General features: G+C 41.8%; 1 protein-coding gene across 7 annotated transcripts in view; it reads right to left on the bottom strand.

Annotated features, from left to right (window-relative positions):
• The window catches only part of PLXNA2 (plexin A2), a 627,239-nt gene that overhangs the window by 131,576 nt on the left and 478,062 nt on the right, over window positions 1-17,601 (bottom strand). For 6 of the 7 annotated variants that reach the window (XM_061632052.1, XM_061632055.1, XM_061632053.1 and 3 more), the window contains one exon: window positions 5,236-5,387. In XM_061632052.1, coding sequence (XP_061488036.1) covers window positions 5,236-5,387 — 152 coding nt within the window. Of the gene's footprint in view, window positions 1-1,396; window positions 1,514-5,235; window positions 5,388-17,601 lie in introns of all 7 variants that reach the window. The other variant, XM_061632058.1, reaches the window with a different exon arrangement.

Raw genomic sequence — 17,601 nt, 5'->3', positions numbered from 1 at the left:
TATAGAACTATGTGAGTTGTGCGGGAAGGTGACTCCAGAAGTCATCTTGGCACTGATGCAGGGTTAATTAAGCATAAGCTATTAACTGGAGGTTTCCCCCCCAACATTATGCCATTTAGGTCATGTTGGCCTTAAGAAAAGAAGTATGGTTTTGCCTAGGAGGAATCTATTCACACCCTGAGAAAGAGCACGTGGGATCATTTCACCTCAGAATGCATGTGGAGGAATGTTTTGAAACAGGGCCCCTTTCAAACCATTATTCCTTCATGTGCATGGTAGGCTAGAAGACCTCTCCCTTTTGTGCACGGGGGCATGGGAGTGCACTCTCAAGTAAACATAGTTGCACATGCATTCTGAGATAGATCAATGGTTCCATAGGAGAAATGTGCCAGCATACTACAGTCTAGGGGCACAACTGACCCATAGTATTTAGAACTTCTATCAGGTTTGTGTCTCTCCATAACTCCTGCTCCTCCACAACAAACTGACTGATTTTTCTGTGATCTTCCCTTTTGTGTGTGTGTGTGTGTGTGTGTGTGTGAGACAGAGAGAAGGAGCAGTAGTTTACTTTCACAAAAAGAACATTTGAGTAGCTAGACCCCAATTTAAGTGCTTAGAGGGGGGAAATGAAACATTCCAAGTCCAACAGAGGGTGTGGGATTGGAAAGTATGGAGAGAGACTGTAATAACTCCAACCTCCTGACAGCTCTCATTTTATATCACAGTAGTCATGTTTTGTTGGCGTAGCAGTTAAGATGATGAGATGTCAACATTCAGTATTTCCCCCCCAGCATTCTCACAATCAGGAGGTCTAAAGTCGAAGGGAAAAGTGCATGAAGTGCTATCAGGGGTGAGTAAGATCCCATAGGAATTAGCACTGAGAAGCTATTAAAAGCACCAGGTGCCATCTGTATGTACAGCCCAGGTTGCTACATTCTCCTGTGCTATAAACAATAATTCTTAGTACAATTTTTACCTTACATTGAGTAATTGCAAAATACACCTTTTTAAAAAGAACTACAACTTAACTGGGGTCTATTTGATCCCAATATATGGGAAGTACTAGGGGCTGTGCCCCTACTCACTCCACTCGCCACCCCCTTGCACAAATTTAACCCCCAGAGTTTCCCCTTCAAACGCCATGCAACTTCCTAACCCCATTTCTGAAGCCATGACCCATTCTGCAGCCCTACTTTCTGCCCGTTTTCACCTTCACCCTCATGTCCATGCCTCCTCTTGCTCTTTCTTTTTTACAATTTTCCCTTGCACACAGACCCTCCCCATGGTAACCTCCCGCATCTTTCTCTTCCCACACATTGCAACTACTAAGTACCCTTTTCATCTTCCACCCAAATATGAAGCTACCATCCCCTCCTACACTGCAGCCCCTTCATACCTCCTTAATCTTCATCCTCATTCCCATGCTTCCTACTCCCTTCTTTTCGCAACTCCTCTTTGCACTCCCTTTTCCTCCCTTTCACAACTCCTCTTTGCATAGTTGGTAAAAAGAAAGCTGAAAAACAAAGTCCAGAGGGTCACATCACTCGAAAATGCTTGGAAGTTGTTTAAAAACACTATATTAGAAGCTCAACTGCAGTGCATACCGCAGATCAGAAAAGGTACCGCCAGGGCCAAGAAGATGCCAGCATGGTTAACGAGCAAAGTCAAGGAAGCTCTTAGAGGCAAAAAGTCTTCCTTCAGAAAATGGAAGTCTTGTCCGAATGAAGAAAATAAAAAAGAACACAAACTCTGGCAAAAGAAATGCAAGAAGACAATAAGGGATGCTAAAAAAGAATATGAGGAGCACATTGCTAAGAATATAAAAACCAAAAACAAAAAAATCTATAAATACATTCAAAGCAGGAGACCATCTAGGGAGGCGATTGGACCCTTGGATGATAAGGGAGTCAAAGGTGTACTAAAGAACAATAAGGAGATTGCAGGGAAGCTAAATGAATTCTTTGCATCTGTCTTCACAGTGGAAGATATAGGGCAGATCCCTGAACCTGAACTAACATTTGCAGGAAGGGATTCTGAGGAACTGAGACAAATAGTGGTAACGAGAGAGGAAGTTCTAAGCTTAATGGACAATATAAAAACTGACAAATCACTGGGCCCGGATGGCATCCACCCGAGAGTTCTCCAAGAACTCAAAGGTGAAATTGCTGATCTGCTAACTAAAATATGTAACTTGTCCCTCGGGTCCTCCTCCGTGCCTGAGGACTGGAAAGTGGCAAATGTAACGCCAATCTTCAAAAAGGGATCCAGAGGGGATCCCGGAAATTACAGGCCAGTTAGCTTAACTTCTGTCCCTGGAAAACTGGTAGAAGTATTATTAAAGCTAGATTAACTAAGCACATAGAAGAACAAGCCTTGCTGAAGCAGAGCCAGCATGGCTTCTGCAAGGGAAAGTCCTGTCTCACTAACCTATTAGAATTCTTTGAGAGTGTCAACAAGCATATAGATAGAGGTGATCCAGTGGACATAGTGTACTTAGACTTTCAAAAAGCGTTTGACAAGGTACCTCACCAAAGACTTCTGAGGAAGCTTAGCAGTCATGGAAGAAGAGGAGAGGTCCTCTTGTGGATCAGGAATTGGTTAAGAAGCAGAAAGCAGAGAGTAGGAATAAACGGACAGTTCTCCCAATGGAGGGCTGTAGAAAGTGGAGTCCCTCAAGGATCGGTATTGGGACCTGTACTTTTCAACTTGTTCATTAATGACCTAGAATTAGGAGTGAGCAGTGAAGTGGCCAAGTTTGCTGATGACACTGAATTGTTCAGGGTTGTTAAAACAAAAAGGGATTGTGAAGAGCTCCAAAAAGATCTCTCCAAACTGAGTGAATGGGCGGAAAAATGGCAAATGCAATTCAATATAAACAAGTGTAAAATTATGCATATTGGAACAAAAAATCTGAATTTCACATATACATTCATGGGGTCTGAACTGGCGGTGACCGACCAGGAGAGAGACCTCAGGGTTGTAGTGGACAGCACGATGAAAATGTCGACCCAGTGTGCGGCAGCTGTGAAAAAGGCAAATTCCATGCTAGCGATAATTAGGAAAGGTATTGAAAATAAAACAGCCGATATCATAATGTCGTTGTATAAATCGATGGTGCGGCCGCATTTGGAATACTGTGTACAGTTCTGGTCGCCTCATCTCAAAAAGGATATTACAGAGTTGGAAAAGGTTCAGAAGAGGGCAACCAGAATGATCAAGGGGATGGAGCGACTCCCTTACGAGGAAAGGTTGCAGCATTTGGGGCTTTTTAGTTTAGAGAAAAGGTGGGTCAGAGGAGACATGATAGAAGTGTATAAAATTATGCATGGCATTGAGAAAGTGGATAGAGAAAAGTTCTTCTCCCTCTCTCATAATACTAGAACTCATGGACATTCAAAGAAGCTGAATGTTGGAAGATTCAGGACAGACAAAAGGAAGTACTTCTTTACTCAGCAGCGCATAGTTAAACTATGGAATTTGCTCCCACAAGATGCAGTAATGGCCACCAGCTTGGACGGCTTTAAAAGAAGATTAGACAAATTCATGGAGGACAGGGCTATCAATGGCTACTAGCCGTGATGGCTGTGCTCTGCCACCCTAGTCAGAGGCAGCATGCTTCTGAAAACCAGTTGCCGGAAGCCTCAGGAGGGGAGAGTGTTCTTGCACTCGGGTCCTGCTTGCGGGCTTCCCCCAGGCACCTGGTTGGCCACTGTGAGAACAGGATGCTGGACTAGATGGGCCACTGGCCTGATCCAGCAGGCTATTCTTATGTTCTTATGTTCATACAAACCACTCCTACTTCCATGCTTCCTTCCCTCTCTTTGATTCTGCAGCCCCCTGCACAGCCACCCCATTTTCACCTCTTTCCCCGCCTTTTCTCAACTCTCTCTTGCACACAGACCACCCCCATTTCCATGTTTCTTCCTCCTCCCTATTCTGCAGCCACCTTTGCACATACACACACTGTGATGATATATGTCACTGTATCTTAAGATGAATAGAATCTTAAGAGTAAGCCTGTTCAGTTAGAGAAGATTAAGTTGAGTTGATGGATGCTGTACATGTATGGGTGTACACTCATTAATAAAATACCTGTTCTAAATTACTACACTGAATGTGGAACTTCATGTTGAAGACAATACATGGTATTAGGAATGAAATACACTGTGTGAAAGTACTAGGGAATATTTGAGGACTTTGCAGTATTTATCTCTCTCACATGAGGCAGCTGAGAAATGGAAGAGGGAGAAGTTTAAGTACAAGAAAGGAGGGATACCGAAAGGAAAAAAGCGGCTGTTTAAAACAAGGGACTTGGGAACACTGAGAGGAAAATTGTGAATTTAAACAATGGCAGAGGTTTGAGTGAAGCAGGGATTGAGAAGCACCGAGTGAAAATTGGCAGTTTAAACAATCGCAAAGGTTTAAGTGAAGCATGGCTTGTGGGATACTGGGGGAAATGGCAGTTTTAAATAATAGAAGAGGTTTGAGAACAATAAGAAGGGAATTGGGAAAGGTTCTGTTGTGTTAGCTTCTGTGTTGTATCAATCTATGCTAGTTTCAGCTTTTTAAAAATCCCTCAATGTTATTTCCTTCCCAGTCTATTCAGACCTCTCTGGTTGTTTTAAACCACTTTTCTCTGTCAGTGTCCTTCCCTCCTCACTCCCATGCCATGGCCACTGCTGTTTTATTTATTTATTTATTTTATATCCCGTCCTTCCTCCGAGTAGGAGCCCTGTTGTGTAACCTGCCTTCTCTTTAGCTTTCCTACTCCACCCTGACCATACAAATCAAGGATTGTGATGAGGCACTGCAAATCCTCCAGTGGAAGCTGTGCTCTGGCTTCATGCAAATACAGGATTGTGATGCATTTTTATTATATGTAAGAAAGTACTTTTTACACATGTAAGAGCGTTGCACTAGGTCCTAGATATTACGTTACCATTACATTTATTACAATCCTTAATGGTGAATGTAGCAGTGTATACATTTTCCCCACTAATGATTCACTCAGGCTTATACATTTATCCTCTTAACCAATTAGGATAACCAATTAGGATTCCAGCTTTAAAAACCATCACCTACCATGATGGTCTTCCTAGCATAAGTATACTCAATTGTACTTTTGCCTTTGTTGCAAGGTGTGACAGCATTTATACTAAACCTAGATTATACTAAACCACATTGTGAGTGGTTCTTAGCTCACATAAAGGTTCAGGTGGAGCCACATAAACTCACTGCTCAGCAATAATGTACTGCTCCTCCAGCGGGGTACATTCCACACCAGCCACTTGTACATTGTGGGCAATCTCGGAGAAATCTAGGCCCAGGTTAATGCCACGAATTGTCACTCGCGTTCCTCCTTCTGGTGGGCCTGACACTGTTAGGATCTGGGGAGGGAAGCAAAGCATAGTGTTCACAATAAAAATAAATAAACTAAGCCTCCAAGGAAGCCAGGAACTTTGTCACAACAAAAAAGGGGTGTTTCTACGTGTGTTTCTGGAGAAGGCCTGGCTTTCAATTTTTTCTCCTTTGTGGATACCGTTTCAACAACTTTGAGCAAATGTATTTATTTATTTATCTATTTATTTTATTGCATTTGTATGCTGCCCCATAGCCGAAGCTCTCTGGGCGGTTTACAACAATTAAAAACATTAAAAACAAATATACAAATTTAAAAACACATTTTTAAAAAGCAATTTAAAAACACATGCTAAAATGCCTGGGAGAAGAGGAAAGTCCTGTCACCGAAAAGTTAACAGTGTTGGCGCCAGACATACCTCGTCAAAAAAATCATTCCATCATTTGGACAAATGACAGTATTTCTGGACTCTACCAGCCCATCTAGAAAATGGGTATGATAACACTTAGGAGTGTAAAGTGGATAAACCACTATAAAACCATAGTGCAGGGGTGGGCGTTTTGTTGTTTTGTCCAAGGCTGTTTTGTTGGGGGCAGCATGCTGGTGATGGGTCTGGGACTGAATATGGCAATGGGTGGGGCTACCCTCTCTCTTTCTCTCCCCCACCCCCTTTTTCTTGCCTCTCTTTCTCCCATTCCAGCACTGGGGGAACAACAGATTGCTCTTGCCAAAGGTCTGAACTGATTGATTGCAGAGGGCTTCTGAAATTACGCCAAGGGCATCCCTAGGGCTGCAAGTTGCCCACCTGCCATAGTGAGAAGCTAGAATATACGTTTAGAGGCAAATGAGGCCAGTACAAAACATCCCCATGTGGTTCTAGTCTAACTGCCTTGGTGAAACAAGAAACACACATAAGGCATCAGTTGTCAACAGGGACTGTTGTATAGCAAAAACAAAAGTCCACTATCATCTGCTCATCTGTCCATTTGAGAGCTCTTCTTCTGCAATCTCAGTTTATCATTAATGATGAGGGTTGCTAGGTCAGAAGCTCCCAAACCCTGAGATTTCAGGGGCGGGCCCAAGTGATGTCACAGGGGCTGTGATGTCATTAAGCATGATACATTAAGCATCAACCACAGTTGCTTGGAGCATACCACTAAAAAAAATTCTGATTGGAAATTAAGATAGAAATCTTAGCTAAATGAGGGTGTTCCCAGGTCTAGCCAAAGTGAGGGGATCATTCCTTCTCACCTGCTTAGGGAGCCTGGGTGAAAATGGAAATGGACTGCCTTCAAGTTGATCCCGACTTATGGCGACCCTGTGAATAGGGTTTTCATGGTAAGCGGTATTCAGAGGTGGTTTACCATTGCCTTCCTCTGAGGCTGAGAAGCAGTGGCTGGCCCAAGGTCACCCAATGAGCTTCATGGCTGTGTGGGGATTTGAACCCTGGTCTCCCAGGTCGTAGTCCAACACTCTAACCACTATGCCACTGGCTCTTGGGAGCCTGGGTAGGGAACATTAATCTAGCCAACTTGCTTCTGGCAAGAAGGGTTTAAGTGCCTTCAGGCCCCGACAGTCACCAGAAAGCCATTGTAGGAAGAAGGGAGCCTAGTGTTGTGGAGATGTTAGATAGGAGCACTCAGATATAAAGATGGATGCCCCTGAAGGCTAAGGGACTAACCCCATAAAACTCAACAGGTTTTTACATCTGAGTAGATATGGTTAAGACTGTGCTGTTGGTAAGGCTTGACTAGGGATCCTCTGCAAAGATATTGATATCAAAGCAGGGTTGGCAACCCTGTGCCTGGAATGCCCTGCTTGTCTTTTAATGTGGCTGCTCCAAACTTCTTTACAGGCTTGACCCTTCACTGCACAAAGAGGTTTGATAAATGACTAAGAGTTAAGAAGATTCTCTGCTCATTCCTATCTATCCTGTGGGCTGTTATAAACTCACTCTGATAGTCAATCCAATTCTAGTGAGTAATAATTGACAGATAGAAAAGACTCATGGTTTGGTCTACCTTCACAGGCACTAGCATCGGAACAACAGCAGTTGAAGCCACACTGCCTAGTATGTGAATTCTCTTTTACTACTATTGAGCAAGAAACAAACCATCATGCAAACAACAAGGTGCATCATCAATGGGTTTAAGGGGGTTGAGGTGAGCACATGGAACAACTGTTGTTGCTTCTATGGATGTAAGGGAGTAAGGTCAGAGGTAAATGAAATACAAATAGAAAAAGAAAAACAAAAGACAAAGATGATTTCCCCTTTGGAGTGCGTTGCCATCAGTATGCTGATGACACACAGCTCTATTTCTCCTTTTCATCTTCTTCAGGTGAGGCTGTCAATGTGCTGAACCAGTGTGTGGCTGCAACAATGGACTGGATGAGGGCTAATAAACTGAGGTTCAATCCAGACAAGACTGAGATGCTGCTAGTGGGTGGTTCTTCTGACCGGATGGTGGATGTCCAACCTGTCCTGGATGGGGTTGCACTCCCCCTGAAGGAGCAGGTTCGTAGTTTGGGGGTTCTCCTAGAACCATCTCTGTCAGTTGAGGCTCAGGTAGCCTCGGTGGCACGGAGTGCCTTCTACCAGCTTTGGTTGGTGGCCCAGCTACGCCGCTATCTGGACAGGGATAATCTCGCTTCAGTTGTCCATGCTCTGGTAACCTCCAAGTTAGATTACTGCAATGCACTCTGTATGGGGCTTCCTTTGAATACAGTTAGAAAACTGCAGCTTGTGCAAAATGCAGCGGCCAGATTGGTAACAGGGACCAGACGGTTCGAACATATAAAACCAATTCTGGCCCGCTTGCATTGGCTGCCTGTATGTTTCTGAGCCCGATTCAAGGTGCTGGTTTTAACCTATAAAGCCTTACACGGCTTGGGACCACAATACCTGATGGAATGCCTCTCCTGACACAAACCCACCTGTACACTACGCTCAACATCCAAGGTCCTCCTCCGGGTGCCTACTCCGAGGGAGGCTGGCAACAAGGGAGAGGGCCTTCTCAGAGGTGGTCCCGAAATCATGGAATGATGTCTTTGACGAGGTGAGCCTGGCACCAACACTGTTATCTTTTCAGTGCCAGGTCAAGACTTTCCTATTCTCCCAGGCATTTTAGCATGTGTTTTTAAATTACTTTTTAAAAATGTGTTTTTAAATTTGTATATTTGTTTTTAATGTTTTTAATTGTTGTAAACCGCCCAGAGAGCTTCGGCTACGAGGCGGTATACAAATGCAATAAAACAAGCAAGCAAGCAAGCAAACAAACACATAAATAAATAAATAAATAAACAAATAAATAAATAAATGCTATACCATACCAACCATAATAAAATTCCTATGAGTAAGACAGAAAACTCAACATCTCACAACCAGTCAGGGTTCCTAACCAAAACTAAACAAATCCTGGCAGCCAAGGCCACAGAAATCCCCATGCGGCACAACCTGACTCGGGGGCTACAATTAGCACAGAATGCTGTGGCATGATTGCTGACATGAGTAATACCCTGTCAGCACATAATATCTCTGCTCTGAAATCTGTACTGGTTATCAGTTTGCTACCAGGCGAAGTTCAAGGTGTGGTTTCCTTGTTACGGGTTCCACATAGTACTTGTCCTGCTCTTGTAAGAGATGGATCCTTTAGTGTGGCAGCACCTACAATTTGGAACTCCCTGGTTTTATTATTTTGAATATCTCTTTTTAACTGTTCCTGCCAATAATTTTATTGTTTGAATTCCTTCTGTAAACCACCTTGAGTTTTTTTTACAATAAAGCGGTATATAAATGCTGTAAGTAACATACATAAACAAACAGGGCCGGTTCTAAAGGCAGCCAGGTGGGGCACTGGCCCGAGGGCTCCTGGAGCTACAGGGGGGCTCTCAGCAGCCCCTCCGCTCCCCTTCTGCGATCCACGGCATGAGCCGCGGATCGCAGGGCAGGAGCTTCTGCCTGCCTGCCATTCCCTCGCCCCACCTACCTGTCTCCTGCCTTTTAGCATTGCCCTTAATGAAGATGGCGGCTGCAGTTTCCCTAACGTACTGAAGCCCCTGCCGCCATCTTAGTTGATGACAGAGATGCGCGTGCATAGCACGCACACGTGCCATCCACAAAAATGGCGGCGGAGGCGTCATCCCCTTAGGGAAACTGCAGCCACCATCTTCACTAAGGGCAATGCTAAAAGGCAGGAGACAGGTAAGTGGGTGGGCATGGGGGGGCTGCGCACGTACATGTGCACATGCGTGCATGTGCGTGCACACACATGGCAGGGCCCAGGGCAAGGTGATGCCCAAGGGCCCCAGCATGCCTGGAGCCGGCCCTGTAAATAAATTCCAGAGTCACTGTGGCCCTTGGGTCTCTTTCCTCTTTTAGGAATAAAGGAATCTGCCTTACATCGACTCACACCATTTGGTACTATCTAGCTAAGTACCGATGACATGGATTAGAATTGGCTGTCCAGGATTCAAGGCAATAGTCTTTTCCAGACACTGAATTTTGGATCTTTGCATGCAAAGCATGTGCCCTACCACTGAGGTACAGCCCTTCCCATTTAAAAAAGTATCTTTTAAAATTGTTCTTTTCAATTCACTAATGAATGCACAGCATACTCAGGCAGATCCACACCATGCATTTAAAGTACATTCAACATGCATTTGAAGCACATGAATCCCACCATAGAATCATGGGAATTGTAGTTTGGTAGAGGTGGTGGGAACTACAACTGTGAAGGGAAAACTACGCTTCCCAGGATTCTTTGGGGAGAGTCATGCACTTTAAATGCAAGTTGGATGTGCTTTAAATGTATTATGTGAATCTGTATTACTTCATAAATTTTGCCTGCACATAAATAATTTTAATTACTTTTTAAATGGAAATCAGCTGCAAATTTTACTTGGCAACCATGGACTACTTACCATCCCTCAACCTTATCTGCCCCTCAGACTGAAAACAACAGAGGGGGACCATGACCACCTCAAACAAGAAGGACCGCTTAAAATGCAGAGGAAATAATAATTTACAACCATAGTGTAAAATCGGATAAATATCGAGACATAGTATGAAGAAATATTTATATAAGCATGACTGTCAAAGATGTTTATTATTTACACAACCTGTAAAGATATTTATAGTGCAATCCTATGCATGTTTACTCAATGTATTCAATGGGGCTTACTCAAAGAGGGAAGCATGCACAGGACTGCAACTTCATATGATAAGGAATGTCACTCACCCAACCCAAAATTCAGAATCATGCCCTTTTAAGCTGTTTTGCAACTGTTTTATACTTGTTTCATGATTATTGGATTTTAAATGTATTTATTTCTTGGTTTCCTTGGTTTCCAACAACTACCTCACAGGGTTGTTGGAAAGATTCCATATACACACACTGGAGATGTAAAAAATATATACACCCCATTGTCAAAACCAGTTGGTCATTGCAGAACATTTTTTGAAAAAAAAAACATCAGTATTAGTTTGCTACCAAATAAAAGCAATGACACATAGGTAAGCCCTGCCTAACTACTTACAAAAAAAAAAAAAAGGATTGGAGGGGAAGAGAAAATCTACAACACAAACCTTTACTATGTTCACTCAGAATTCCCACTGATTCACAGTACAATCCTAACCATGTCTACTCAAAAGTAAATCCTACTGAATTCAATGGGGTTTACTCCCAGGTATGTGGGATTAGCATTGCAGCTTTCCTCCCAGAAAAGTGAATATAGGATTAAAGCTTCATGCTGGGAAGCTTTTCACAACAGGCTATGAATTAGACAAATAAGCTGTCCTCTTCAACAGTCCAGGAAAATTCAAACTTGTTTGACTCCTTATAATTAGAAAAGTATACCATATTATAATGGCATCATATGCTGCAGCACGTACACTTTTTCAAATTTCTGCTCAAAAATTATTTGAAAGATAAAATGTATAATATGCTATTTTACAAGTAATTAAGAAAAACCTGCATGTACACTTTTATTAAAGATCCTCCGTGGTGCAGAGTAGTAAGCGGCGGTAACGCAGCCGAAGCTCTGCTCACGGCCGGAGTTCAATTCCAACGGAAGGAGGAAGTCGAATCTCCGGTAAAAGGGGTCGAGGTCCACTCAGCCCATCCATCCGTGGTCGGTAAAATGAGTACCCGGCATATGCTGGGGGGTAAAGAAAGGCCAGGGAAGGAACTGGCAATCCCACCCCATATATACGGTCTGCCTAGTAGACATCACCCTAAGAGTCGGAAACGACTCGCACTATAAGTGAGGGGACACCTTTACCTTTTTTACACTTTTATTATTATCATAACTGAAATTGTTTACTGTATGTGCATGCCTACCAAGATCCTGCTGTGATCTTCAGTTCTAGATTTCCCGCTATATTATTGTAGAAAGGTAATCTTGCTATTGCTGAAAGTTATACACTCACTCAACTGATGTGCAGACATGTAGGAATAGGAAACTGTTTTCAGGATTTGCAATGGCTTCTAGCTAAAATGAAGCTAAGAGTCCGGAGATTAGGGTGACTCACACAGAGACACAGAGATGACCCCCAAAAACCAGAGACTCCAGGCAAAAACTGGAGACTTGGCAACCTATTAATGATCCCTGTCAATATACTTTGTAAGTCTGAGATACACAAACCACCATATTCTGAGGATTGTGGAATTGGTTTTGTTTTAAATGATGCTTGATATTCAAAACTTCTCTCTCTTCCTCATGCAATAACTTTGGTGCGACATACCAGAAAGATTAGTGGGGGGAACAAAAAGATATGAAGCAGCTCCGGTTGTGCAGGTAAAAAAACCAAAATCTTCCCCCCTCACCCTCATTCAAAAGTAACAAACAGAAGAAATTGCATAGGTGTCCACTGTTTCTGTGTGGATAGGTGAAAAATCACCTAAAAGGGGGGGCATGCAATTACCTTTTGAAATCTGGACAAAGCTGCATTTGTCCAAATATAAATATTTGTCCACTGTGGAAAGATTAGTTCATATTTAATGATGTATTATGCAAAGATACCTGGAAATGAGGCAATAACTGGAACAGAATATCCAGTGAAGTGTGATTGGTCCAAGTCATCTACACTGTTTCCAAGTGTGAGTAATGAGAAAACCTCCCCAGCTGAATATACTCACTGAACATTACAGTAGCAGCAAAAAATGTAATGGCTTGTGACTGTCAAAAATCTAAATACACAGTTGGCTTATACCAACAAAACGGTATAGTGAGCAAACATTCAAGTTCTCCAGAACTTTTCATCAGGCTAAAATTAAGCAAAATGGAGGGAGGGAGGGACGGAGGAAGGAGAGCATTTAGTCACAGTCTTAAAACAGAGTGTAAGAGGAGGTTGAAGCCTTAATTGGATTACGCTTTACTGGGTGCTAGACAAGTATCACTTTGGTCAAAAAGCAAATAATGGTTGATCCCCCATTTTGAAAATATAAAATCTAGCAGCTACCCAGATCTGTCTCCAGTCCTAAGGAAAACACACAGGTTCCTTGTGAAGTAGAGAAGTAAAGGCAAACATGCCAATGTCCAAATCCGGAGATTAATTTTAACTTGTGTACTAGATAAAAGTCAATAGGAATCAAATTAGGCAGCGCGTGGTTGGAGGGCATATAACCTTGAAAAGGTAAAGTGATATTTTAGTTGGTCCTATAAAGGCACTGCCTGATTGTGGACTACATTTGTTTTCCCTAATGGAGCAGCATGAATTTATTTGCTTTGGATAATCTTGGAGAACACCAAATTTTGCTGTTCAAAAGTAGAATCCTAAAACTGATTATCTGGGCCAAATTTGTGTGCATGTAAAAAGTTAGGTGATATCCAGTCAGTGCAAAGGTATAGATGGGAAATACATCCTATGCATTCTATATTGTAATTTCCTTATAATAAAATCTTCACCTAATACAAGATAAAAAGACTAACAAAATGGGTCACCCCCCCCAAACTCTAAATATATATGATGCTGACTCACAAAGCAAAAGACAAACCTCTTACAAGTCTTCACTGCCATCTAGTTCCTAATATGTTATGCTTTTATAGTGCCTCTTCCTATGATATAGTTCCACATTTAAATTTTCTCCCACATCCATAAAGGTGATAAAGTTATTTTATTAAGAAAGGAAAACTGAGATTCTCACATTTTCAGTATGTAGTATTTTTTCAAACACTTTGAAAAAAGGAACAGACTCTCATACAAATGGCAGGAATTTGTATCATTTCCCACTATCTCCACCATTTGGCAAAATTTGCAACAAACATGAACCAGGAATAGGCCAGATTTTGAGGTTCACTGGATGCACTTTCAAATGTAGATCTGCAAACAGTTGGATTTCCTTTTGTAAAGGGTTGTGAAAAATCACCTAAAAAGTAGGGGTCTCTTCACTGAGATGCTTGCATGGAATTTATTTTATGAATGGACCATAAAACAGCCTCTAGCTACCCCCTCTAGCACAGTATTTGAAACAATCTTAGGACATGTGTGCTGCATTGTTGAGCATCCCTACTATAGGGAACCCTACCAAACGCATATTTGTCTGGCTAAGTAAAATGTGTGTGTGTGTAAAAGAGAGAGAGAGAGAGAGAGAGAGAGAGAGAGAGAGAGAGAGCACTCATCTTTATTCCTCCCACAGCATCATGTATTTGTTCAGTACCATAACAGCACTATTGTATAACTAAGAAGCAATACACACATATATGTAAGGAAAAGAAGGCCCAATGGAGAGATTATGAGTTATCTCTATCTCTCTAGTATCATCTATTTACATGGTGCTTTACTGAGCAGCATAAGGGGCAGGGAAGGTAGGGTGGTTTTTTTTAAAAAAAATGCATGTCTCTTCTCTAAGGAGGTTACAATCTAAATGTTAACATTAGGAGAGATGACAAAGAGGGAAATAAAGGGAAGAAATGAATAGGCAAGAGCTTTCCACATGCCCTCATGCAGCAACGGTGAAGACAGAAACTTAGGGTTAACATGTTATTTTATTTAGTTGTACTTTATATAGCTGAGTGATATATAATATGACCCCACTCCAATGGACTGTAACTCCAATATGGATTTAAGCACAATTATTCAACAGCTGTGCCAATTGCCACTTGTTTCTTACAATGTTCCAGACCAGATGTGCAAGTAAAATTCATACTAATGTAAGTTATGCACACCGTACCCTTAGAAGGAGTTGCTAGTAATCCCATCACTCCATTTAGCCTTGACCAGTCCTCATATTGCATTTCATCTTGCAATTTTCACATGTGCTTTAAGCACAGTGAACCAAAGATTTAGGCCCAGCACTGAAGACTGTGTCATTTACTATAACCCCTCCTAGCCCAGGACATGCATCTCATCTTCTGAATCATGCCCTGACAACTTACAGGCTTGGGAGGCAACATCTGTGTCTACTACAGTGGAACACAAGAAAGCTGGTGGGAGGCTGCAGCTGGTTGTTAGTGGCAGAAACTTCTGCTGGGAGAGTAGGACTGGCTTCCTTTTTATAGACTTTTATAAAAGCTAGTAACCTTAAAAATCTTGACAGTTACTCTGGAGAACTTCATTAAGCTCCATTTTGGACAGGCTTTGAATGTTAAATACCACATTTTATTTGGGAGCAAAGCATTCACACCTCCTTAAATGTCTTTTTGAAATACTAAAAGGGGGACTTTACTTCATGACCTGTCTATTTATAGTACACCTCTGCCACAACCACTTCAGCTCCTAGTCTAGAAGAGAAATACCCTCTACAACAAGGGTGGGCAGACCACAGCCTGGTCAGAGTCACTAGAACTCTAAGATCTACCCAGCAAAGATACATAGTTAGAATTAAAAAACAAACAGTGCCTCTGAGCACATTCTGAGGTGAAGAATTTGCTTTCAGTACCAGAACTGAACTTTCACACAAAAGTCTCTTGCTTTCTCCATTTCAGCAGCCTAATCTAGCTGGGAAAAGTCATTTTTATTACTATTGCTAAATAATTGGAAATCAGAAACCCTTTCTAATCTATTGCAAATAACTCAGAGATCTACCAGTAGATCCTGATCTACCTACTGCCCACCACTGATCTACTGTACAACCATCTCCCAGTGGTATCATCAGTGTTTGGTCAAGTTTAGCAATAGATGGGCACCAACTGTCAGAATATTTGGTGCCAGTTTCTGGTTCTGTTAATGCTGATCCTTTTCTTGTGCTGCTTTTTAAAAAAATGTAATCATGCTGGCACATTATGCTCATTATTACAGCACGTCATCTCTTAGAAAAGTTTCAGAATATGAGCAAGTTGCAATCCTAATGTGTGTTGGAACAGAGGCACCTCCAGACTACCGGTATTTTGCTGGAGGGATTCAAGGAACAGGACGTGGAGATGGAAGCAAGCCTATCTGGACACTGGGGGAAGACACTGTTACCAAGGAATCTGTTACAGCCTTCTTTGAAAGATATGGACTGTTATGCAACGATGGGACTCTATTGTATATTTGTTCTCTCTCTCTCTCCCTTTCTCTCTCCCTCTCCATATATATATCTTTAGATTTTGCAGACTAGATTGATTTGATATTTCACCGTTTTATGATATTTTGTGGTATTATTTATTGATACTTGTTGTTTTTATTATTTCTGAATTGTTTTTATCATATTATTTTGTTCTTGCTATGGAAGCCGCTTTGAGGTCACCTGGTGATGAAAAGAGGCATACAAATATACAAAATAAATAAATAAGTGTATACCACTTAAAATTTAGGTTTGTGCAATAAAAGTGGACTAAAGGACTCTGTCATCCTAACATAACTTTTAAAAATAAACGACTTTTTACGGTTAAGATAATGACAGTGAAATGCATTGAAAAGTGTGGAATGAACAAATGATTAATGGAAAGGCATCTAAGCACCCCGTAAGCAAATCAGGATGAATACATGATGAATGTTCTTTGTCATATAACCTCCCTACAAAGAAATCAGAATGAAAGCTGAATAAAGACCAAATATAATCTAACCTGTGTGTAAGCTTTATGCAAGCAAATCAGGATAATTCAGAGGAACTACAGGATGCAGTGGGGCTTCTTGAGCCCCAATGTTTCTCTTTTTAGAAATTCATCATTGCTTAGATGCCTGTGCACTTTGACCAAATTAAAACTGGCTTCCTCTGTGGCAGTACTCATCAGCTGTTCCAAATGCTAATCAGCTGGGCAGCAGAAAGACACTTTGGTATCTCACCAGTCTCACAGTGTTTCCCCCCCTCGCTGTCCAGCTGATAATAGTGCTAGGAATAATTGAGGAGTGCTCTGATTGGATCTAGACAGTCCCAATGACTTCTCTTAATGTAAGCCTTCCTCAGTTTCTTGACATCAGTCAAATCATAGGCAAACCCAGTTCTCACTGATGTCTCTGAATTCCTCTCCTTCACTTCTGCTCCTTTATTCTGCAACTCTAAAACCATATTATCTGAAAGCCCAAACCCATTCCACAATATAGTTAACCATGCAGGTACCGCTTTGTACACACTATACATTTAAACACCTAGCACTTCCCCCAAAGAATTCTGGGAACTGCAGTTTGTTAAGAGTGCTGACAACTGTATCTCTGTGAGAGGTAAACTATGGCATGCATGCTGCCTAGGCTGCATTGTGTTCTAAAAACACTCTTGCCTTCACATCAGTTCCCATCTTCCCCTCTGCTCTTAGCCCTGGGGCGGAAAGCTTTAATCTATTCATTGTGTAGCGTCTGTTACACTCCTGCTTCCTGAAACTCACACTCTGCAGTGTGCCTTGTATCATTTTCCTTCTCAAGCATCAAAGGACACAATACAAAAAAAATTGCATTATATTATACTAAGCATCGTTGAATGCCTGCTGTTGTTAACGTTTACAAGTCACCCATACAGAGTGGTTCAGGATTCTTGACAGTTATTTCCCTTACATCTGTATGTTATTTTTCAAAATACATTTGGTGCAGCATTTGCATGACAAGCTGAGGTGTTTGCCCCTCCCAGAAAAATTCAAAGCTTGCAATTTATTTTTTGAGATGCTTACCTAACTTGAATCAATCAAACCAGACTACAGTGTCAAATGAGTCAGTTTCTATTTTCCAAATGTTCTGACCTGGAAAATACCTGAACCAGACTTCCCATTTGACCTAGATTTTAGCGGCCACTAATTGAGCAGTTTTGAAGGAACTGTGTCATAATGCAGCCGCAGGGTTAGAACAGATGCATTCAATTAATTACAGCTGGGGAAATTCAGTCATAATCACA

The sequence above is a fragment of the Rhineura floridana genome, chromosome 6 (assembly GCF_030035675.1).
Source record: "Rhineura floridana isolate rRhiFlo1 chromosome 6, rRhiFlo1.hap2, whole genome shotgun sequence".
Lineage (NCBI taxonomy): Eukaryota > Metazoa > Chordata > Lepidosauria > Squamata > Rhineuridae > Rhineura > Rhineura floridana.
This window is presented reverse-complemented; position numbering and strand designations above follow the sequence as displayed.